Source organism: Electrophorus electricus, chromosome 14, assembly GCF_013358815.1.
Source record: "Electrophorus electricus isolate fEleEle1 chromosome 14, fEleEle1.pri, whole genome shotgun sequence".
Taxonomy (NCBI): Eukaryota; Metazoa; Chordata; class Actinopteri; order Gymnotiformes; family Gymnotidae; genus Electrophorus; species Electrophorus electricus.
The window spans coordinates 9,410,512-9,436,397 of record NC_049548.1 but is presented as its reverse complement, the minus strand read 5'-3'; the positions used below and the strand labels follow the sequence as shown (position 1 = coordinate 9,436,397).

Sequence of the window (25,886 nt, the reverse complement as noted above, 5' to 3'; positions counted from 1 at the left end):
GTACATTCTAGATTAGACAAATATTACATCTGAGTTTATGCTTTGAATCTGCCAATGCTATTGATAACAGATGTTATTGTGTTAGTCTGCATAATCACGCTTTGCACATTCATTAGTTGAAAAACATTCAGAAACAGATGGTTAATAATGTTCATACGACTGAACTGAATTAACATTTTATAAGAATAATGACAACTATTGCAAATGGAGTTTTATACGTTATTGTATATCATAGTGTAGCGTAGCTTGTCATAACATACCTTAAACTTGGTTAAAACACATTAACCGACAGTTGGACAAATGCATTATCACAAATACTATTTTGTAGTAATGTGTTAAATATCAATATGTTATAAACTTCAGGTCACATGAGATGGAGAATCAAATTGCTTCGTTTTCCTCAAATGAAAGTTTATGCTCCATAGAGCGGACCGTGTTTAAAAAAGGTTTAGTACAGAATCTCTGAAACATCCAGGCCTCTGGGTGTCAGTATAATAGGTATTTCATAATGTAAAGTAAAATTCAGCATATTCCCTATTTACTGTTAATTTCATGCTTGTTGATTTACAGTGAATGAAGATGAACGAGCTCAGTTTTTTTTTTTTTTTTACAATAACTTACAATTTCATTTTTTTATTCAGCATATTTCACTTAACACGTGACATACAAGGAAACACAACATAAATGTATGATGCATAAAAACTAAAAGTAGCGAATCATTGTGACTGTCACATGCGGTATCAACAGTCGGAAACTGTAGAGTGACTCCTTTTTTTTGTAATTTAATGTTTAATTTTTGTCAGTTTTAAAACTTCATGAATGCCTGGGGAAACGAAGCATTACATTTATGGCCAAAGTGCTACATTTCAGTGCCTTTCTTGGTTTTCATATTTTGCAAACTTACTTTCTCTCTGGAAAGCCACATATAGCTTGATTTACTTATATCAAAAAGGCAGTCATTTCGACTGCATGAACGATGTCTTAGACTGCTATTAATAGTAGACTAAAAGCATCATTTGCATTTTTAGGATAACACCTGCAGATGAATATTATAATCCTTCCTGACCAATCAGTGCACTTGAATATATGTGTGTGTAGTAGACACAAAAGTGAAATTGACCTCCACTGATTAGTGCAGTCTGAAACTCTTTACATTGCCAGATGTACAAATTAGGATACAATTAACTATTGAATTGGTAGGGTCTCCAACAGATAAGACTATTGCTTAGTGTCAGAGGATAACCAGTAATTTCTAGGGGCCATGCTATATGTTTAATACTGTCCTCCAGTAATTTCTGGTACAACAAACCTTCACTTCTCTCAGACATAGTTTAAAACAGTTCACAAACCTGTACTGTCATAATACTCACAGAAGAAAAGAGGAAAGGGGGCTCCAGTGGAAATTACAAACAAAAGAGCACACAAATACTTTTCAGAAGAGTCACTCAAGAGTGGTCAGTATGAGAAATAAGAGATTTGTATACGATACGGACATATCATCTGACCACATCCTTATAGGACCCTCCATACAGCAAGAAAGTATTAAGTTATCAAATCAGAGCTTATACAAGTTGCCAGAGCAAAGCTTAACTGAGATCTAGTGAGCACTAGGTGTGCTCTAAGTGAGGGAGTGTGGGAGTTTAGTGGACAGTGTGAGTTAACTATGCTTTATTGTGTTCTTTAGGATTGTTTCTTTAGCCCAATAGAAAGCAAAAACTCAGAGCAAAGGAGCCGTTGGTGAGGGGGGAGTCGCCAGCATTGTAGGGTTGGGGACAGATTTAAGAGAGAAAGACAAGGGGGCAGGCAGCTGAAACAGGACGATTTGATGTCAGTCATGAATAACGATGGGGCCTCGCATCCGTAGACTAGGGTGAGGGGGCATAAGGACAGGCCCCTGTGCAGGACCCTGGGGAACCCTACGCAGGTTGATCTGCTCGCATGGCTGCCTACAGGCTCTTCTTAGCTGGGAGCGGGAGAGCAGCCTCCTGGTTTTCCTGTGATCAGAAGAGGAAAAACTTCAAGACTGTTCACTCTCTGTTCGCCTTCTAACTTAAACTGTGGTGAAGACTGAAAAATGCAAGTCAACAGTGCAACAAAAAGCAAAAGTGATTCAGAGATCATAGAGCTTTTGAAAGTATTATTACACAATACAGGACAAACAAGAAGCACCAAATCATAATCCTTAAAATACTTTCAAAGCCATTGACAGATTATTATTATAATCCCCTCTTCCAATTTTAAAGAGTATTTCCTTAAGAGACAAAACTTATCCATATCTTTGCCAAATACCATCTAAAATGCTATGTATTTGAATAAGGGTGGATCTACGCATTTCTGGACCCTTATGACAACTTAGGAGAAAACAAAATGCATACATCTTTCTTAGTGGAACTGGCAGGTTGTTATTTAATTATTGCAAGCTAATGTTGGCATTGTCTTGATATTATATATATATATATATATATATATATATATATATATATATATATATATATATATAAACCACAGAAAACTTCATTATCAAATAGATGTTCCTTCCCTTGAGAGAAACCTACATCAATTTCCAGAGTGTGCAAGGACCAGAATGTATGCTTATGCATGCACCCACAGAGAAAGGAACATACATACTCCCACACACACATACACACGCGCACAACACACATACGCGCGCACACACATACACACACACACACACACACACACACAGATATACATATATTATTGGCAGATCCAAGAAAGTGAGGGTATAGGAGAATCACAGATGATACAGAGGATCAGAAGCTCAAGATAGAAAACATAGACTATCATTCCAAAATATGTCCCTGTCCAGCAGAGTGTTGCACAAGTATGTATTTTTCCCCTCAGCTAAACATACTAATATAAAATAAAGAAAACAATTCTGTGTACATTTCCTCTCATGTGAGAGTGAGGGGCTCTTGGCACAATGCCTTCTTAAGTGCTTGTGAACATTAAGCTCTGTAATATGAGCCAGCGAGGCCAGATTACATAAATATAATTTAATAGAGGACCAAGTCCATAATCACAATAATCAACCTAATGGGCAAACGCCTTGGTCTTGCGTTCATATAAAATGTATGAGGCTCGTGGGAGCCACTCGCCTCTGATTGGACCTAATGAAACAACCATGATCTGGGCTCCATGCATTAAATCTAACAGCAAATTATAGGAGGAGCTGACTGTCTCTATGAGCACTCTGTAAAATACACTGAAAAGTTACAAGCACATGCATGTATATTTCCGCTTTAAAAACAAATGCCTTGTAGAATTTAAAATTTTATTTGAGATGCAAGAGTAAATGCAATTTGGTGTGAAAGGACAGTGACCTTTGAATTTGGTTGAACTAAAAGTTGCTGGGTGTGGAACCATTTGTATCACACACACACACACACCCACACACACACATACACACCCACACACACGCGTGCACACGCAAGACATAAACAGCACCAATTACACACACCTATGACTATTAAAAGACATCTGACATCAGCCCACATGTTTCTTCACACTGCCTTTCTTCATACCCTGTTTACACTGGAAAGGGAGGTGGAAAGTGTGATTTCACAATGTTAGATTCTCAACAGTCTGTTTCTCTGTCAGAGTCTGCCAGGCCCCGCCTCACGCTCTCATTTGTCCCAGCCCCTCTGAGCCCAGTTATAGGCTAATCTTTCACAGCGGGGACTCTAAATTTAGCCCTGGCCTCCGCTCCAGCTCTGGGAACAAGGCAAGCAGAGTAGGGCCAGTCATGGCTCATCTGGACACGGAACTCATGGAGAAGCCTTTTCCTCCAGCCTCCTCCCAACTCCAGCTCTCCGTGGACTTCAGTTCCACTTTGCTCAGCATTGAAGAAAACTAGCAGAATTTCTAACCAGATAACATATAGAATGCTAGTACAAGCATACTATTTAGTATATTATCAACCATTGTTAAGAGAGCTAACAGTCTGGTCTAGCCTATGATGAATCCATTTTCTCCCTTCAATATGTAACGTCTTTGCACCGTAGACAGACTCCACAGGTAAGCTGGTGAAGCTTCAGTGTGTAACATACTTATGCGTGTGTGTTAGTGTGGATGGAGTAGTGGGACAGGGTCTTACCATGAGCAGGAGTCTAAAGACTGCAGCACTGAAATGAGACAAGCAGCCAGTCAATCATAGGAAGTCACAAACACATTGTGACTCACGATGCACCTGGGCATAAAGAAGGCTTCCTGTACCTCTAGCGTACCCACCCCCGATCCCCACAAAGATCATTTATCTCTATGTTATGTTGCAGTCTGGTTAATTTTGCTTTTCATGTCATTTCGAGGTTCATTTTCAAATAGCTTTTAATTTTTGAATTCATTAATAATTTTCTAAAAGCTGAGTACACATCTAGACATTCGGGGTACTTTAGAGCAGATTACTTCATACAGAAAATTAATGGAAAATTAGTGGAAATTGATGCCGCAGAACATATTTGGTAAGAAACGTTCCATTAAAATCTGAAGCCTTTTATCCCTCCAGACTGCATCTCTGCTCTGTTATCCAACAACAGTTGGATAATCAGAAAACCTTATTTTCATATTACAGGGAACACAACAAATTGGGAATTCTAAGTGAAGAGAATTGAGAGCATATTATCACCCACCCTCCTACACCAAGCCAATCATGGGACTCCTAGCATTGGCATCATTAAGGTTCCTCCAAGTCATCCCAGTATTTCTCCACTAGTACTGCATAGCATTTTGTCTTTTTTTTTTTTTTTATCACTCGCAGGTTACCTGTGGAGTCTTGCACAGCACATCTCTATGGTAAAAGAAACCTCTAAATGTAAGCGACTTCCTATGACATCCTGTAGCCACTTCCTGTTAAGAGATTCCAAAATAATAAGCAAAGTGTCCTTTCCATGCTGCCGTCATGAGCCTATTAATTAACTAAGCCAACAAACATATTAACACTGTTAATTACAGGAATGTACAGCTTGTGTAATTTGAAATTGCCTGACATTTCCCAGTTTGACCACCTTTGAGTCAGACTGGCTTGGCTGACCGCCTGGTACAGGGTGTGACCAATCCTGTAATTACACTGGTGCGGTCCCTGCCATTTGAATCTGTCACTGGCCATAAACTGAAGGCTGAGTCAATATGTGGGAAAATAAATTCGACATCTCCTGCCAAATGAATCAATAATCACCACCGATGCCAATCAGAGAGCAAAAGCGGATTCGGGCGTTTTCTGACATGATGTGTATTGCTTTTCTTCTGAAAGAGTAGTCAGGCTTTTAGTAAGCATCTAATTTGCCTGTCCTCATGGGCTAGGATGCGGGGGACCATTGTGCACCTCTGAAGCAGAACTCAATCCCTCTGCAGCATGCCTGATTGCATCGGAAGGCACGCAAGGAAATGCCATGATGGACGCTTGTTAGGCATACCTGGTCTCCCGGGTAACTAGGAAGAAGCTGTCATCGGGCGCATCGATCCAGTTGGGTCGCCTCTTGCGCAGCATCATGTTGCTGGAGCGTAGGCTGGGCCCGGCCGCGCTCCGCCCATTGTGCTGCTGGGAGAGCATGCCGGGGAGCAGAGGCAAGAGGGCAGAGACTCAACATAGTCGGACTCGCTACTGTGCTGTTACATTTCCTGTATGAAGACACTGTGTGGCTGCTCTGAGAGGGGAAAAAAGGTAGCTCATAAAACAGTTGCAAACACCAACTAAGAAATATTAACTTTAGCACAGATCAACTCGGAAAGCAGCCATTCTGTGAAAAGTGTGTACATTTAAATAACAAAGGGGGTAGACAGCTTGAGTAAATAATGACTGGTATATGCGTTCACACATTTTATTTCAGGGATGAGCACCCTAGCCCTTCAAGCTGGAGAAGAAGGAAGTGGTCATTTGGCTTGCACCGCCTTTATATTTCAAATCTTGTGCTGTTAAGATAGATCATCAGTTCTCTGCAGTACACCTCATTAAACCCATCTCATTTCAAAATCTCGGGACAGTAGTACAGGAAACTGTACTTACCAGAATGGGCCCCACAATGTGACCTTGGTTTTCTGTAATATAAGAAAGAAAGGAAATATATATATATATATAAAAAAAATTATATAATTTGTGCCTTAATGCATGTGTTTTTGGTGTATCTACATGTGCGTTTCTGCATGTTCACCTTGACCTGGTACATTCCCTCTCCTCTCAGTGAACTCCACCCTGCTGTGGTGGTGGTAACTGCGTTTTCCCAGCATACCGAGGGGGCCGTGGCTAGGCAGGGAGGAGAGAAGGCGGCGTGGCGGCTGCACTTGCAGGCCAGGTGTACGATGAGAGCGCTGCACATGGGCTGCCGGACGAGACTCTGCAACAGCACAGTACGAACTATGACTGCCGGGTTCAAGCCTGCTGACCAGTAAAGCAAGACATTGTATGCACAGCGTATGCACAAGCAGGAATGAGGCCTGTGATTCAGTGGCGTGGCTCACCGAGGTACTGCAGGACGCTGGTCAGGGTGCTCCTCTGGGAAGGTTTGGGCTTTGCAGATCGCCCTGTCATGCCTTCTGCCGCTCGAATCATATCTGCACGTCAGCCGGGCACATTGGACACACAGAGACAGGGCCAGGTCAGTATGTTTCAGCAAGCAGGAGGGGGACTCTCATGGACAGAACATGAAGTGCTTATTGAGCAGGTCAACCTGAGGAATGTCCTTTTGAAGCTGCACTCTGGGTAAGTATTTGACTAATAGACTCTTTACAAGGAGAACTAGGCAAGTTAAACCACTTTACAGGCAAAAGTTTCAAAATTTTATAGTTTTTCACCCTGTTTTACAAACATGGAACTGACAATCATATAGCTATTAAAAATCTTTGTCCAGCTAATTTTGTCTCATTCTAAAAATATTTCAAACTTCAGAGATGCTGAGATTAGTGCAAGATTCTCTGAGATTCTTCCATTAACTTGAACAGTACATACTTGTCTTTAAGATTTTTTGAAATGGAGTTTAACATTTTCTTTTCCAACAATACATTTAACTAGGTCAAACATTGATGAATTGAACAGCTTAAAGGTGGTTGTTCCTGTACTTAAACTTACTTGTGAGGTGAATATTGTTTGACCAGAGCAATCATTCTCTCAGTAGCTTCTATATTCAACAACTCCACATAGTTTATTTCACCATTTTGTTCTGCTGCCCTCTTTTCAAAGATTTAAGTTATTGTTGTATGCTGTTGCTAATGTATATTATATGATTACATATGAAATTAAAGAACAGGATTTTACATTCTTATATATGAGAGCTTAAGCATCACTGGGCCCTTAATGAAAATGAACCTTGCAAAATTATTTTAGCAGCAATGTCTTTTTAGGGCCAACATGCCAATGGGTATGCATCAAACTAGCCGTCATGTCAAATGAGGTTGGCTAGAGGAACGTCGAACATGAAGTTGCATTCACAGCAGCATGTATGAGTGAGATGCAATTGATGGGTGTGTGTACATCCACATTCGCACACCGTAAAAAGAAAGACGCAACACGCTTGATGAGGGCACAAACGGAACAGAACACCAGGAGCCAGTGGAGCTGAGCTCATGCTGTCGGTGGAGGCGGACTTCATACGACTCTCACTCCAACCAGCCTATCAGTGTGAGTGTGGCACAGTGATGGACAGGTACACAAGACACATGAAACTACAAGGACTCAGATAGGATGGTTTCAGCCATGGTTTTATTTCTGCATTTGATTGCCCACAGGACATTCACACCAAGAAAACAAAGATAGGATAGAAAAGACGACGACCTAGGAGCATGCCTCACGGGCCCCATGCCTTACGGTATGAAGATGCCAGAAGGTCTTCTTATGGGCAGGACGTACAAACATGCATCTGGGGGTGGAGATAGGAGTGGAATGGAAGCATAAAATGGAAGTTTGCATGTGACAGAAAGCACAACGCAAGAACGGGTAGAAAAGCTTAATGCAAGGCAGTGTGGGAGAGGTTTGCAAGGTCCTGCAAGCTTTAGGAATTCTTTCCATAGTGAAGGAAGTCATCCACCAAGAGTGGCTATCAGGAATACTAGGCTCACAGAAAGATAGAAAGTGGTGAATCTAAAAACCCATAGCTGATCACATTCCCCATTTAATTTGTTACTTTTTTAAAGCAGGTTAAATGACCACATGATTTTCATATTGAGTAGTGGCTTATTTTATGCACATTAAATTCTCTTATTATAAACTGGATAATCCTTCGGTGTTATATGCTGTCCCAAAAAAATATTGCTTTTTCAAAGGCCAGCACCTACAAATCAGTAAACTCTGGGTCCTTAGAGGCCCATTGAAAAGTTCACTTCATTGGCCATTCGACAGCCCCCTCGTGGGAGGTACAATATAAAATTTGATTGTTTCTCAATGGTCTTTTGAACTTAAAAAAAAAAAAAACAAGTTTGAATTTGCTGGTCTAGTAAGTGTGTTTTACCAGAGATCTAAATGTGCATCATTACTCTTCCATCAGTGTGCAGCACTAAAAGATCACTGTTAAAAAGGTTATTACTATCAGTATTAGACATCTCCTTGCTTTTATGTGAAAATGTGTTAAATGAGGATTTTAGCTCAGTCAAACCTCCCTAGAAACTCTAAGCAAATTAGGACCAATTTGCAACAAAACTACAAAGACTACATAGTAAAGCAAAAAGTAATTTTCCAACATTTCTTATGTCAATTCATTGAGGCTTTACTCGTCTTATTTGTGCACATTTCTTACACTCTTCAGCCAGAGAACCAGGTCACTCCAGTCAAGAGGTGATTCACAATCTAATTACAAAAGAAGCACAAGATCCTCCACTGCACACCAACGGCAGCCCCTTTACGTGAGGTGCTTGCTGCATAAAATCAATTCAATCAGCCCAACTTCTCAGCAATTTCACATCTCTCTTGGAAAATAGCACATTTTATCTGTTTTCTGTTCCCATACCTACCACAAACCCATTTCACATGGCCTGGCACCCTTAGGGCTATCCCAGCATCCACAAAGAACTAAAAATGTGATGGTGTTCCTACAGGCCCCATCTTTATCATGGGGTGGTACCAGAAAAGAAAAGCTCCTGGAAAGCTTTACGCCTTATCCCAGCGCACTTTCACCGACCATCATTTAAAGCTGTCACAAAAATAATAACATTTCTTTGTGAATCATGTTGAAGCCCATGCTATTGTTTTTGCTATGGCTTGAAGGCAAGAACCACCCGACAAGGCACCCTTTAATGAGCTGCTGTAATAAATCACCCTAATTAAATGTTTTCAAATTTCACAAGGCTGCAAGACCAGAGATTTATCTAGGTATGTTTACATGGTCTTGAATGCAGTATACATTTCATTATTCAGATTATTCAGGACAAACTTTTCCAGTCCAGAAAATCAATGCTGGTTTAATCTAATATTCAATTTGCTACTCCAACAAAATAACCTAAACTAGCAAAAACATGAATAGGATCCAGGCATCACTAACAATATTATACAGCCTAGCACAAGCACAGAGCCAAAAGAGTAAAACTGTGAATAACATTGCATATGTCCTATTCCTTTCATTTATCTTTGGATGAAAATGCTTGGTAATATATGAAACGTTCAGTGAGATTACAATCAAACCAGACTGATGGTCAAGGCATCAAGTTATATTTATCTAGTGCACACAAAAATATTGCAGCCTTGAAGGAACTGGATCTCAGTTCCACCTACTCTCCAACATGTTCCTCCTGCTTGCACAGATTGTACGTTTACACAGGTTTTCTCCAAGGGCTTACGCTCTCCCATCAGAGAAAAGGGAACACACACCCATTAGTCCCCAGTATACTATTTAAAGTTCCCACTTACACATTGCATGGACACACACACAAAACCATTCTTTCACTCTTAAACACAGCTCAGTTCATTAGAACCCAGACTTCTATATATTGACAAAGTCACTCATTGAAATATATTGATTATAATTAGAAATTACTTAAAACAAGTCGACTGGTCAGAGCCTGAATGTGTTAGTGATACAGGCCAAGGGACAGGCCTCACATTCAGCTCAATGTTTATCATCTGGTGTTGATCCTATGCTCTCCTTGTTCTAAGATATGACTTAAGACAAGATCGAGTTAATCAGCTCAAGGTACAGCACTGACATCATGCAGAAGCATGCCATAACAAAATGAGTACTGAATATGACCTTTGGAATGAAATGAGCAAGCAACAGTAAAATGAATCTCCTACTCTAATAAAGGGGGGCGGAGGTTGGGGGTTGAACCAACATGAAACACAAAAATAGAAAAAAGAAAAAAAAACAAAAACAAAAAAAAAACTTATTACTCACAGTGAGAATTAAGTACATCATTATGGGGTGTGCAAAATATAGTTTCTTGTAGGCAAAATAGATTTAAAGGTCTATCATTAAATGTATCTTTAGGCTTTACTAAATATAAGGCTCACACTATATGCATTTTCAAGTACAACTACAATTTGTAGTCAAGATACGGGAATATTAGGAGAACTAATCGGTTCTTCGTCATGGGATCAAAGCATTTCTCATTCTCCATGCACCAAATGTGTTGGTGTTCCATTTCCAAAAACGACATTACAACGTTGTGGAACCAAAACAAAAAAAAAGGTAGGAAAAAAGCAAAAAAAATAACTGAACTGAAAAGATGATTACAACCCAAAATTATGGAGGACAGGCAGTCTTTATTGGAAACAGGGTTGGGGGGAAATACAAAAAAATGAAATAATATAATAATATAATAACAATAATAAAAACCGTAAAAGACAGATGGAAGGGAGGAATGGCAGCGAGACGTGGTGAGGTGGGTATGGGGAGCAGAGCAGACAGGGTGCCGTGGGAAGTGTGTGTGTGTCTGTGTGTGTGTGTGTGTGCGTGCACGCATGCGTGCACGTGCGAGGGAGAGAAACGGAGAGGCTGAAGTTAGGAATTTAAAGAGCTCTTACACTCCGCCTTTATGGCGCCACAGTTAATGGGCACAAAGGGGCGGCGCGCGGCCCGGCGCAGCCTGATGAGGTCACGGCACATGTGACGCGCCAGCTTGGTGAGGCGCGTAGCCTGCAACAGGAAGGCCTGCTTGGTCTTCATAGAGGACTTGGGGCTTCCGCTGTTCCTCATGGGCACCATGTGGGAGCTCTGGCGCAGGCTGTGGGCACGTGAGTGCAGCTCCTGCACACCGGCCAGGAAGATAGAGAGCCCATGCCGGGAAAGGCGGGAGGAGGGAGGAAACAAAGCAAGGAAACAGCACACGGAAGAGCAGAACACGGAGCGGTGAGGGAGGAGTGGGAGGGGAGAGGGAGGGAGGGGGAGAGAGAGAGAGGTTACAAAAGACCAACAGCAAAAGCAGCATTTTTAAAGGATCACTACAGTGTCAAGAATGGACTAATTTTAAGGTACCATGCTCTTGCATATCCCTAATGTCAATAATTCCACTAGGTATCGTAGGAATAGTATTACACCTCAGTCAGCTAATTAAGTCCAGTTCAGTGATAAGGTTGGTATGGGGTCACTGTTTTATGGCTACTGAAGGGGTGTGGTTACTTCACTGTAAAGTTGTCAAAATGCAGATTAAAATGCCAATTCAACTGATACCGTGTACTCATTCTGATTTTTTTTCTGTTCCTTACACCCGTGGTCATCACCCCTTTTGTGTCCAGCAAATTAACGCAAACGTAGGCTGGAGTTCATGACCCCCACCCACAGCACTGCCACCAAATTATAATACAGGAGGAGGAGCTCACTTTTGAATGAGGCCTGGGGGAGGTGCTTATTTTGAAGTAAGGCTCAGGGGAGGAGCTTACGTTTGGAGTGGGGCTCGTTAGAGGAGCTTACGTTTGGAGTGGGGCTCGGGGGCGTCTTCTCCTCCGTTCCCTCAGTTCTGCTCGGCATCTTCAGGCCGCCGTACTTCTTCCAGTACATCCAGCAGGAGACACACAGACGGCACTGCATGTTAGGGGGACCCCAGGAATACCACTGGGGAGACTGCATGGCTGCCAAAGTAAAAGGGAACAGGGTCAGCAACAGCCTCACCCTCCTTCAGGTGGAATGGCTTAGCCACCATGTTTTATGATTTAATATTGAAACCAGAAGGAATGATTTGGTTGGACTTCACACAAATGAAGACCTAGAAGGATTTATAACAGTCCATGGCTATGAAAACTAGCAGACCATTCATTAGCGTTACTTTTTATTTTATTGCATCATTACATTGCAACAAGTGCTCAATTAATAATTTAAATAAACATAGCACACACACACACACACACACACACACAGTACCACACACACACACCTACTCTATTTTTAGTACATTTTGAAAAGAAGGGAAGGTATCAAACCAATGAAATAACACGTTATTATGCTGTGATAAACAAATACTGACTATTTTAGATGTTAGATTCTTCTAAGTAACTATCCTATACTGTGATGACAGCGTTGCATGGTTTCGGTGTTCTCTTAAACAGCTTCATGAGGCAGCTATCTATGATGCTTTTCAGAACACTTGAAGGGTGAAAAAAAAAAAGTTCTGAAAGAAAACTATCTATCTGGTTGAGTGTGCAAGATTGTGTGAATGTGTGTGTTTCAAAAATGAATTCATATATAAGCAAACACCTTTCCCAAATTATATGTCCTAGAAAAAAACTTAATCCATTAGATTAAAATGCCTTTATTACTATTAAAAAAAATCATCAGTCAGGCGTGTCCAAACTTTTGACTGCTACTGTATGTAATTGACAACAATAGGATCTAGGATAAAGCAGCCAGGGACTCTTCAGGACCCTCTGAAGTATAATCAAAAGGTCTAAGAGTGATGGATTACATGTTGAAACTGTTGAAATCCCTGTGCTCCTGAACCCAGGGTTCATCCCTAATGGTCGTTATTGATCCGTTCAAATGCTGAGTGGCTCTATGGATTGCCTTGCGCTAGCTCAGCTGGGAAATGAATGAGCAGCTCTCTCCACTGACAGAAGGACGAAGTTGGCAAACGAACAATGGCCCGACATATTGTAAGTGAACTGTCTGCAGTTCTGCTGGCTGTAATTACACGAGGAGAGTCCCCAAGTGGAATAATGACACGTCGGCACACTGCGTCATCCGAGCTTCCTTGTTTATTCAAGCATTACTGCAACCTTTTGGATCTATATGGCACAATAATACTTAACTGTGTAAGGGGTTATAAAGCTGGATAATATATGTGAGAACATTCATCATTTGCTTGTGTTTTTTTTGTGTCCTGCACCTGTGTGCGCGCAATCCTTCTGACCTTTGCAGAGAGTTGTGAAGTACTCACCGAAACAGCTCTCGCACGCACGACCGCCACCCGCAGTGTGGTAGGCGCCGGGGCCTGGTGCGCCGTTTACGGTGGCCATCTTCCCATTGCTGACAGAGATCTGGTTGGGGTTGGGCTTGTTACTGCCGAGTAAAATGCACACGGATGAGACGGCATCGAAACCAATAGAGCTTCATGAGAGCGAATAGTTTAAGTGGCAGAGAGGAGAAGCAGAGCACTCACTACGTGGGGATGTACACCTGCTTCAGTTTACTCTCAGCTTCAGCAGCCTTCAGTCGCTTCTGAATCCACAAATGCAGCATTCAGTGGCGTGCAGTCAGGCAGAAACGCAGGCAAAACCACCACGCACACGCGCACGCACGCGCACGCGCACGCACACGCACGCACGCACGCACGCACGCACGCACGCACGCACGCACGCACGCACACACACACACACACACACACACACACACACACACACACACACACACACACACACACACACACACAATATTGCTCATTTCTCTCCAGGACCCCACGCTCACCTGCTGTACGTATCTGTCCGTGGTTTTCCACATGTAGTAATACTCGATAATGCTAGTCAGGGACTTCCACGGGAGCTGAAACAGAGCAGGGAGAAGGCACGTGTGGTAAATGCCGTTGCCGATGGCCGGGCGGTTCCGCGCAACCCTGACCACTCCTGCAGTGTCGCCTAGTAACTCAGAACATGCTGGAGAACAACCTTTTTTTTGCGCTGTTTTTATTCTAAGTGGGGCGCGGTGGGTCTCTCGTACAGATGGGCATGTTTATGCATGAGCACCTGCCTTCCACAGACGCCCAGTTGAGGAATGCTAAAAGCAGTCACAAATGTCTTAATGTGTTGCGCTCGGAGCTCACACAGCTGACACCCGGCCTGAGAGGAGAGGACACAAACACATGCCCAAGTACCCTCTGAATACAGATGGTGCGCCGCTAAACAGCACTGCACACTTGGCTTTGTAAAGTTCTGCATGTCAGCAACGCAGCTTTGTGGGAACTGCATCCTCATCCTTGGATCAAATAAACAGCTGACATCTCAGAGAACCCACAGTCAGAACCTTTGGGGTTCTCCAGCTGAGGGTGAGTGGGGCTTTAACAGAGCGTGCATGTCGCTCCATCTCCAAGGGTTCTGTTCTGGGTCCACAGTTGCAGGATGAGAGGAGCTGACAAGTGTAACAGCACAGGACTCCTCAAGCCTGAAATAACACCCCGTCTCCACGACGCCGTCCCCTTCTGCCCCCACATATTCCGTCGCTGTGACACTATCCACACCCGGAATCAATAAAGTTCTAGCTATGTAAGTTAAACTAGGCTCATAGCTGATCTTCAAAGGCAAAAAGAAAAGAGATGGGGGGGGGGGGACCAAACCCTCTACAGCCCAATGTCATCCCGTGCATGCCACTCTGAAGGTTAGCTTCGCAGAACTTTCCATTAAATAGCACTCATCCTTCTGTTCCAGCTCAGAGGATCATGCATAACCACTCATCAAAATGTACCAGACCCTGTGAATTACACATGTGTGCACATGACCAAGTGCTTTACTGTCTGGACTGCCCTGGTTGTGGAAGATCAGACCTGTATTCTCATCCAGAGTTCTCAATTGTCGGCGAGCCAAAGCTGACCATCACTAATGCTCTCACTTTGTCTTCTCTTCACCACCGCATCGCTTCACACTTCATCTCACTCACCTCTTCCCCACACCCAGCTCAACTGACCTCTATTACTATACCATTGTCTTGGTCCTGCTTGTGTTTTAGCCGTTTTAGCACTAGCAAACTAATGCACGCACATGGGATTCGTACTCACAAAGTCTTGCCGGATGTCATTGAAGTCTTTCCCGTATTTTTCCAGAGCCTCCTCGAAGAGGTTGGCCTCTGAGGAGCTCCACTCCTCCATCTCGTCCCTGCAGAGCACGGGGCCCCCCTGTGGCACCAGTACGCTTAGCGCGCTTGACAGGTCGTAGCCGTGCCGATGCAGCGTGTCCATGGCATGGAACTGCACAGGCATGGGAGCAGAAAGAAGGGGTGAGAGAGAGAGAGAAAGAGAGAGAGAGAGAGAGAGAGAGAAGTGAGAGGAGAGGAAATGGGAGAGCACTGGGGGGGGGGGGGGGGGGGGAGATGGTGTTGCACGGGCTGAGTGGCGGACAGGCTTATACCAGAGTGATGTCCCGCGATGCAGCTGCCGCACTCATGTGAAGGCTGGGCTGCCTGACGGAGCTGCTGCAGTCCAGCGCCCGCGCGAAAGTGCCCACCGCCCTGCACACAATACCACCGCCGCCATCATCAGCATTCAACAGCATCTTCAGGCTCCAAAAGTCCTATACCCATGACCACAAGCAATGTAATCACACTTCCTATTACCAGCCCATCAACCATAGCATGGGGTAGTTTAGAAATAAACCACTCCACTTTAATAGCATAAAGCTTTATGGCATAACCCCTATGTAACCAGAGACCAAGAAATGATTTGTATTTATCTATAAATATTTACTACAATTATGTTATAGTTTCCTGTTATATTTATATAGCCAAAATATATTAATATGCTATTAATTGCTCCAGCACAGAAATTTAATAAACCATATTAATTTAAAAACAATTTGACAATAGTTTCAACTTCAAATTCACAAAAGCCCAAGATAAGCCTTAAACACTCATATGTACCGAGCCACCACAAGGAACTGGTCTATCTGCTTGTTGGTGAGGGGGCATTCTGGGTCCCAGATCTTCACCTCCAGCTTGGACTGGTCCCTGTCATCAGCTTCTCCTGATCGCAAGAGAAGGAAAGGTTCATTTACACCACTGCTCAAATCATTCAAATCAGTTATGAGTCCTGTAACCTTTTCAAGGAACAGAGAAACGCCACTAATAACTGCTTTTTCTATACAATGTTCAGTCACTTTTATTCTAATGACTTCAAGAATTAGTATAGTGTGAAGTGCAGTAGGTTTGCTGATTAAGGCTCATCAGTCAAGCTTCAATTAGCGCGAGTGCTGCTACAGGCCCTTTAACACCTGGCGAGCACCAAGAGGCATGGTGCAATGGTCCTTAGAGTGGGAAAGAGACGCACTCAGCAAGGGCCTGGGAACAGTTCACGCTGGGAGGACGCAGAGCCCTCAGCAGGGAAGTGGGTGTGCTCCCCATGAGCTGGAAAGCTGGAGGAGCAGAGAGCTGATTATGTCCTCTTATTGTTCAAAGGGTGGTGCGTGTGTGGGACCTCCATCCGCATGGATATGGGACAAGCCAGTCAGACCTAATATGATCCTGCGGCAGCCATGGCAACAGGGCAAGTGCTGTAATCTGGGACGACGTGTCACTAGGTAATGGAGTTCAAGTACTTTGGTTTGGGGATGTGAATATCATCATAACAGTCACCACCATCATCCTGCGGTTCAGTGGGCTAAACACATCGATGATTCTCGAGCAGTGTGACCAGAACTGCAAACAGACCACATCACTACCGGCCAGATCAGTGGAAACCAAAGCCTTTCCAGACCCAAACCCTTCCAAAAAAATGTTTTTTTTCAGTCTCTTAACTTTCTTTCAAACAGTTACTCTTAAAAAACAGCAGTTTCCAACATTAGAAATTTGTCTATTTTGACACTGCAAATTGTGCTTACACTCAGGAGAGCACCAACTGGCCTATAAAACCGAGCACTGTCAGACCTAACAGATATCTAACTCAGTTCACAGCAGAACTGGTCCATCTCTCTCCTCCGTTTCCTCTCAAATAAACAAATCCAACACACATACGCGAACACACACACCATGCCCTGAGTGCCAAGAGTTTTAAAGCATAACTATCAGGGCACAAAGTCAAGCAAATCATAAAAGCCTCTCTTTCCAGGCAATGACCTTCTGAAACAGCCATTGCTACGGTGTTCATGCTCCCATTTGGGGAAAGGCAGTGTTTGAAGTGTACACTAGTCAGTTTCTTCTAGCAAATCAAATAAGCCTGGTGGCATTGTGAGGTGAGATTTGCTGCTGCCTTCCACACGGTTGGCGTCCCTGTGGGCTTCAAGACTGCAAGGAGTCTGTCTCCATCTGATCAAAAAGAGACCACGAGTCTGTCTCCATCTGATCAAAAAGAGACCACGAGTCTGTCTCCATCTGATCAAAAAGAGACCACGGGTCTGTCTCCATCTGATCAAAAAGAGACCACGAGTCTGTCTCCATCTGATCAAGAGGAATCAACAAGTATGTCTTCATCTGATCATGAGGAGTTCATGGGTCGGTCTCAATCTGATCACAAGGAGTCCGTGGAGTCTCCTCAGAGGGGCTGTAAGAGCTTACAGATATACATTACAGATATACATTAACACTGGCTATGGCTGGGAAGAGCATCCAGTGGCAGAGATATGTAATAGTGGTGATGTAAAAGGCATAAGCCAGTAGAGAAATAAGACAGAGCTTCCCTGAGCTTAAGTCAGTCTGACCTCTGTCCTGCTGTCTGCAACATTACCTATAGCCTAGCAATTAGAGACTCCATCTCACCATCTTACTGCCACTCACATTACTGCTGAATTACAAGTTATGTTAGATGTTCTTGATTAGAAGACTTAACTGTCAGAGTAGAAAAAAAAACATGCTGGGCTATACGCCGCTTTAGTTATCTTCTTGCTCCTCTAATGACTGGGGAGGACAGGCACTGGGGAGGACACCTTCAAGCTTTAAGCACATGGGATTTCTTAAATCAGATGTCAATTTGTATGCAAATATACTTCAGAGGACAGAAGTTGTTCAAATATTTGAAAAGGTGAATATAATCAGAGAAAATAAAACTGCATGCATTTAGAGTGGTGAGGTGAAGACTGACAGTCCACTGACAGCAATTTCACACTTGACTGACTGTCACTGCTGCTACTGTAATCTACACTGTTCCTTTTCCATGCACCAGTGGCCACAAATCAAACTTCTCATGACATTTTGCACTAGCAACTCCCCAGCACTGCCCTCCATCTGTCAGTCAGTGTCAAGGAAAATGCTCCATTAGCCAACCCTAAAGTCATGGCATGGGTGAGTTATATCTTAATTTAAGAACAGAATAATCAGAATCAGAATCAGAATCAAAGGATGATGATTTATTCAAGAAAGTTTTATTCAAGATTTATTCAAGAAATGAAACCTAAACCACAGACACCGCTGTCTTAGCAGAAAACTTAAAATTGCACAGTAAGCGAGGTAAAGAAAGGTCTCTTTTCCTCACACATGCACACTTCCTTCTCTCTCTGCGAGGGTGTTCTGCTTACCTTCCTGTAACATATCTGGGACATCAGCCTGAAAACGGGGCCCAACACGGATCTCCCCCTTGTCTGCCAGCAGGGTCTTTTGTGTGGGGTCATACACCAGTGAGTAGAAAAAAGTGTCCTGAGAGAGAAAGCGAGAGAGAAAAAGGGAGAAACAGAAAGACGGGAACAAAGAAAAGGCAGTCAGGAGCAGAGGAGCTGGTCCGATTTTTCAAAGTACAATTTAACTAAGACAGAGACCGGGCTTCTTCTGTAAACACATCTGAAAATACAGGTGGGAGAGACAGAAGTCTGTACCTCTTTGTCCAGATAGGAAAGCACCGACTCCGTCTCATTCAGGAGGGCCACACTGCACTTGCCCCTGGGGAAGCAAGGACAGCACACAGTAGTGCTCATAACCCCAAGCAGATCCATGCCCTGCCTGGGCCTGCCTCAGCCTACCTCACGCTGCCCCACTCACTGGAGCCTCCAGCTCAGCCAGACTGGAGGGATGTGAGGTGCAAGATTAGCACAAAATGTGAGTGTGTGGAAGGGACATGTTCAGAGTGGAAAAGGTGTGAAAACATGAGAACAGTACTGGGTGATGTTCGACACCATGGGGGAGGGGGAACTGGTTGTTACGCGGTTTACGTGCATGATTCCCATTCAGTGTTTGGCCACACATGTTGACGTTTCCCCTTCTTTGGAAGCACACAGTGGGCCTTTGCTCAGCTCAGCAGCTCTTGATTAATAGATCAGGCCCAGCTCCATGCTACTAACGCATGTAACCTGCACACACCCGCGGGTGCACTGGGGAACGGCCAGGAAAAGCCCAGTTCCAGCCTGGCCCGGGTTAACGGGGCAGAGGGGAGAGGCAGCACCGGCTAACCCAAGCGCTGTGATGTCCGCATCCACTCCATCCGCTAGCTATGTGCTGACCATGCGTGCAGTTGCTGGCAGTCTGCTGGAAACGGGGTACGTGTGTTTACCTGATGTGAGTTGCAGGGAGTGATTCATACTGGCGGGAGAGGAAGAGCTCTCTGTGTCTGAGCTGGTGTTTCTGTTTCTCACTGAGCTCTGGCTCTGAGGGACTCTCCTTCTCTTCCTCCAAGTCTTCTGCATACACACCCATGCACACGCATGCACGCAAACACAGAGCATTAAAACAGACACATCCACATTCATTCATGACTAAATGTTAAAAACAATACTGTGCGCATACCGTGCATGGCGTTAGTCACTATTAGATGTACACACACAAAACCTGATTTACACACACAAATGACATGATCACTTACAGACTAATGTCGACTACATAAGCCCAAGACATAATTACACAAAAATAAATGCCTAGGATGTCTACCAATTACACAACAAAGTAACATTTTAAAAGAGAGTAGGACAATAATAAGCCTAAAAGCCTATGTGATATTTCAACATCAAAGTCAACCATATCACACACACACACACACACATACATACATACATATGTGCGTGTGTGTGTATATATATATATATATATATATATATATATATATATATATATATATATATATATATATATATATATATATATATATATATATATAATGTATATATACACACACACACATATATATATACACACAAACATATACACACACACACACATATATATACACAGACACATATATATACACATATATATACACACAAACATACACACACACACACATATATATACACAGACACACATACATACATACATATACACACACACAGATATATATACACACAAACATACACACACATATATATACACAGACACACATACATACATACATACAAACATACATACATACATATACATACATACAGATATATACACACACACACACACACACCCACATATATACATACATATATACACACACACACACACACACACACACACACACACACACACACACACACACACACACACACACACATACACGTTGCTCAGAAATTACTTCCAAAGTACTCAAATAGGCTCTGCCCTTACTACACTTAATTATACAAACAAATGCAAGCAATGCAAGCAGGCTAGTGCTCAAAGAGCTGCATGAGGCCATCAGTCAACTTGATAGGGTGCAAAAGCACCAAGAAATGTTATTAGCCCAAGTCATTTAGTGTGGTAGCGTAGTGTAGAAATTTCATTATGCTTTCAGATGTAATTAATGTTTACCACAAACAGAACCAATAATACCATTTATCAAGATCAAAAGTGATATTTGCCAAGATAGCTAAAATTAGATCAATAAAGACCACATCCAAAGAAAATCTTCAGCAAAGCAGACAATTGGAACACTACAAAGCAATGCTGAAGACTGCAAAGTACATTTTGTTATCAAGAACAATTTGATGGGGGCCCCAAGACTCCTGAAACATGGATCAGAAAAGACCGCCAACCAATTATTACCATGTAGATTAGCAACTCTCTAAAATGAGAGAAACCCTGCTGAAACACAGCACAGCACAGCACACACACAGACAATATATGCAAACATTGTCCCATCATGCACACTCTCACAGAGAATGGCAAAACCTTTGTTCTGACTAGAGGAGGCTCTCAGTAAAGCACATGCTCATTTCCGAGCAGCAACAGCAAACAGCACTCAGGTCCCCCGCACTCACTCGCATGCTTGTCCGCCAGCTGGATGAGGCTCTGTGAGATGTCCCTTCTCCTGTAGAAGCAGACCACCTTCGCCTCCACATTGCCGCTCGCTGTCTGAAAGCAGCAAGAGATGGGGTCACCGTCAGGCCAACACCTCAGGCTTAAAACACACACTCTCCTGTGTCCAGCCCCACCGCGGCCAGCAGGAGCAGGGACACTGCAGAGAAGCATGTACCTCTCAACAGCAGAGAGCTGAAGGTGGCAAATTACTGGACCTGGAGGCCACTGTGAACAAAAGAATCAGAACACTACAGGAAGCCTGTATGTTCCAGCACAGTCACAGATGTGTAATAAGTAACAGAGAGACAAATTTGCAATTGCGCTTCTTCACGAACAAACGTTAATACATGTTAATACAAGTGAATATAAACAATACAAACAGATCCTGCACTCATTAATAAAAGTTAGCTACTAAGCTATACTATTTGCTATGGCAGCAATCTTTGCAGAGCATACTGCCTGGGGACTCCCGTTGAAGTAGTCAGCACAAAGTGTAATAAAGGAGATGTATTTTGCAACAGTGAGATGACAATTTTTAGACTGGACTGTTTCTATGATAAGCCTAATGGATCCTTTCTACCTCTTAAGAAATGTATGCCCTGTATAAAGCAACTGCTCAGAGATGAAGTGCATATATGAGTGAGTTATATGGTTTATTGACAGAGAGGAAGACACCAGCGACCCCTGCCAGCCTCCTCTCATAGGGCTGTGGAAGCAGAATCCTCACAATGTTTCTAGGCAAACCTGGTCATTTATTAAAAATATATAATACAACTTTTTGCAAAGTGTCTGTATCTTCACAAATTGCACTTTCTATGAGGGAAAGCTCACACAAGTCGAATCTCATACAGATTTGTAACTACACTGCTCCCTAACAGGAAGGGTAGGGACACACTGCTTCCTCTAGTAAGAAAATCAAAAGGCCATCCAATTTGGAAAAGACAAGTCATGACTTTTGCAATTAAAACAATCATAATACCGTCAAAGACTGTTGACATTGGTATGCGTGCAGAATTTTGCCATAGAAGAATAACAGTGTGCACAGCCATCTTATTAAATCAATTAGACAAGTGAATCCTTGGATTTGACAGACATGGCTAAAGATAAATACCACATTAAGAGGATGTGGATTCACTGGGGTGAGCAATATGACAAACATGGAATGACTGTATACTCTCACAGTGAGTCAACCACACAAAGATCAGGGGTGGTAATGCATATGCTAGTATGAATCGCCATTTACTCCTTAATACTGCAAATACTGTAAAATTGTACAGTTTATGTAAAGCTTCTTGTTCCGAACTGGACAACAAATGCCTAATAGTTCTACAGTCGTGCAGAATCCAGATTACTATAAATCAATACCATATTAATAAATGTCTCAGAAAATACCATATCCAGGTGACCAACACATTTCATATCAGAATGCTATAGGTTTAGAATACTTGCATAATACGTTTGCCAGCTCTGCTCACTGACAAAAAAAAACTGCAGTGACATCCTGCACTGATACTGCCTGTATACGTGCGGAACAGTAAGAATGCACATCTAACAATCGCCATGTCCAGTCGTACTGTTTTTTTAATTTCACGTATGTGAATATATACACGTCTTCCAGATGTTCATGGGACAATGTTCTTTTTAGTATGTAAGTGTTTAAAATGTAATATTTTCATGTTAAAAAGCAGATACAGATACCACTTGGCAATAAAAATACAGAGCCGTGGTTGTTCCACAAGCCCCAGGCAGTGGACACCAAGCTGAAAAGATGGAAGAACGACATCTATTAAAAGGTCATAACTCCTTACACAACACCTTTTGGCATTTTCGCATAGAGTGAGTTCTGCCAAACTAATCACAAACTGGGTGTGTGATCTTTTTAAATGTATAAGCGAAAATCAAACTAAACTGCATAATTAAACTCCACACATACAGCTACAGATGAGGCGCAGGTGTGTAGCAAGTAGCCTTTCTGTTTCCACGGGAACGACAGTTTTAACACCTGGCACCATATATCATATTACAGGCATTTCTGAAACAAACACGAACAGATGCTCAAACATGCATGTCCAATTTTTCTAATCAGAAATCATATGAACAACTTCCATTTGCCTAAACATTGAGATCTTGTGTTCTTTCATGCGCCTCAACACAAACATAAGCTGGAAATCTATTTAATGAATATAACACTGGGCACTTGGGTCAGTAGGTCAGTAATGATCATATTAACAAGCAAGGCATGACAAATGTTTATCAGGCTCATTAATGCTGATTGAAACATTTTAACAAACAAGATATAACATAATTAGTAATTAAAACCAAGTACAAATTTACATGATTCATTTGTTATCCCACTTTTGCTATTTAGAGAACTTACGTTTCATCTGTTCATCTTTTACAAATCTTGTCTGAAGTATTTTTGTTATTTAACACTTACATTTTCTGTAAAATGAATGTATGCTTCCAGTGTTCACTAGCAAAATGTACTGAAGTTGTTCTGACCTTCACTGCAAGATACCAATACTTTATCTTATTATTAGTGACAGGTTCATTGCTAACAAGAGTTTCTGGACAGCATCTCATACTTCTAATATTACTATCTAATATTCCCTCCATCTTTAATGTTTTTGACATTCTCTATCACAGGCTTATGATATAAAGCTTGTTTTCTAGTGAGGAAAGTTTATTTCTATCTTGCCTTATAGCTTCCACTTCACTTCCACAAATGACCATAGAAATCCTCAATCCCACCCCACACAACTGTACCTTATTCAGTTCCTCTATTCTCCGGATCAGATAAGGATTGCTTGAAGAATTCTCGAAAAATACATAATCTGCAACAAAAAAGATGTTTCATTTGTATGGTTTACTCATCAGTTTAAAAGAATCACAGCATTCACTAGTACTCACATTAAGATGTGCCAGAAAAAGTATACAGAAACAACACACTGCTGTCACTGGATTGTACCACAAGTACACTGACAGGTGAAATGCTTCTAAAAGAACACGAAATAAGTTTTTTACTGTTGATATTGGGTGTAGCAAATGAATCAGGACCTAACCTCAGAGAGCACAAGGGTGCACAAACACAACTTTGTGGGCAAGTTGTCATTAACCTTAGACAGGCAAGATTTTGTTGTTGACAATGTTTCAACAATACTAAAAACTGTCAGCTATGTCACCCCAACCACCCCCAGTGTGAATCTCTTAACACTGTTCCACGAACTTGTACATAAAGTCTGATTGAAACTTATATTATAAAGGCAATTGTGCGTTTGCGAAGATTTATTAAACATCACAAGACTACCTTGATATTTGACTTTAAATAACCTGATGGTAATACAACAAGCAGGCGAGTCACATTCCGATACATTGTGGCAAAATTAAAGTATCGCAGGAGTCGCACTGTTTCTATTTTTAATACATGATGAACTTTACACATTTTAACAGTTTTACACACAAACATCAAGTCTAATCAAAACTCCGCTTCTCACAATTCAGTGATCTAAGGATTGCGCTCCGATTTTGCTGCCACGGTTTAACGACGCCATGAAACAATGTCGGGTACCCTGGCATAGCAAGCTAATCTACTACTCTGTAGATGGCACTAAATGATGCCATAACATTAAAAACGAAATTAAGCCTCTAAATGACTTCAAATTGGAAATTGTAAAAATACTTGGGCAAATATGGTAATGTCAGCCACAATGCCGTTTAAGGAAATCCAGTTGTAGCAAATTAAAATAAATTTGGTTGCTCGCTTGTTAACGTTAACGATACGGCAAACTGAGCACGGTGGCTGTAAAATGCTAACCCAACTAATGGGCATGCTCCAGATAGGAGACAAATACATCGGCTTAAAAAGCACACGCGCCATCTCAGAAGCAGAGCTCATTTCGCTTACAGAAGACTAAATGTATGAGAAATATTCCGATATGGACAATTCTCATGCGTCTGATAGATTAGCTGATGATGTGTTTAGCTTTCCGGCTAGGAGGCTAGTGCTGCTAGGAGAGTTTAGAGGCCTGACCCACATCAGAATCCCAAAGATTTTCAATCCACGTTGTCGACCGCTTTCAAGAGCTTCGCATAATTGTCCAGTTCCTTGTAAATTATTCACTTATCAGTATTCAGTTCTAATAAAACTTCTCCTTCGAAAGGCTGTGTTGATCGTGTTTTGGCTAACGTTAATTCAAAAATATAGACTGACATACCTCCGACCCGGTACATGTTGGCCGCCATTTCTGCCCTCCCGGAGTGTAAAAAAAACCCTAACCATAAACTAACAAAAAAAAGATAATAAATAAGCAAATAAATTGTTTATGCCTTTTAACCAATAAAATAATCTAGACTGTTGTAGAAGAGGGGGTAAATGACGAGAGGAGCGGGAGAGTTCTTTGTTTTTGTTGCTTTTTTGGTTGTTGTTGTTTTTTGGGGGGGGGTTGAGGAGCTCCCCCTCCCAAGATTCACAGTACAATACAGTAACTCACGAAAAAAGACTCGATCGGCCAATGCACAGCTTCCTGATGAGGGTGGAGAAACGTGTAGAGGGAGGGGGAACGAGGGCGGAGGATAAGATAAAGCCTAGCTACTCCACTCTGCATAGACCTCACACAGAAACTGGCAAACACGTTTTGAATA

The 25,886-nt window shown here is 42.3% G+C and overlaps 1 protein-coding gene across 6 annotated transcripts; it reads right to left on the bottom strand.

Moving 5' to 3' along the window:
• Window positions 1-610: 610 nt before the first annotated feature.
• On the bottom strand, window positions 611-25,739 carry mta3 (metastasis associated 1 family, member 3). Of its 6 annotated transcripts, none has more exons than XM_035533525.1 (21): window positions 25,460-25,739; window positions 24,012-24,079; window positions 21,206-21,299; window positions 19,540-19,666; window positions 18,869-18,932; window positions 18,575-18,692; window positions 15,990-16,092; window positions 15,482-15,581; window positions 15,133-15,321; window positions 13,833-13,907; window positions 13,528-13,586; window positions 13,306-13,427; window positions 11,864-12,004; window positions 11,816-11,832; window positions 10,961-11,183; window positions 6,475-6,567; window positions 6,168-6,350; window positions 6,023-6,054; window positions 5,433-5,557; window positions 4,118-4,145; window positions 1,849-1,994 (listed from the first exon to the last, which is right to left on the bottom strand). In XM_035533525.1, the coding sequence occupies exons 1-21, from the start codon at window positions 25,485-25,487 to the stop codon at window positions 1,947-1,949; spliced, it is 2,037 nt and encodes a 678-aa protein (XP_035389418.1). In that variant the 5' UTR covers window positions 25,488-25,739; the 3' UTR covers window positions 1,849-1,946. The 6 variants fall into 6 exon arrangements, with proteins under 6 accessions (XP_035389415.1, XP_035389416.1, XP_035389417.1 ...); XM_035533526.1 differs by lacking the exon at window positions 1,849-1,994 and adding an exon at window positions 3,481-3,555; XM_035533522.1 differs by lacking the exon at window positions 4,118-4,145 and having other exon boundaries at window positions 611-1,994.
• Between the last annotated feature and the right edge of the window lie 147 nt (window positions 25,740-25,886).

Coding starts and splice junctions, on each gene's coding strand:
- mta3 (XM_027002660.2), bottom strand. CDS start 25,487: ATGGCGGCCAACATGTACCGGGTCGGAG. Junction 24,080..25,459: donor CAACATGTACCGGGTCGGAG/GTATGTCAGTCT, acceptor TTTTTGTTGCAG/ATTATGTATTTTTCGAGAAT. Junction 15,322..15,481: donor CATCGCGGGACATCACTCTG/GTATAAGCCTGT, acceptor ATGCCTGTGCAG/TTCCATGCCATGGACACGCT.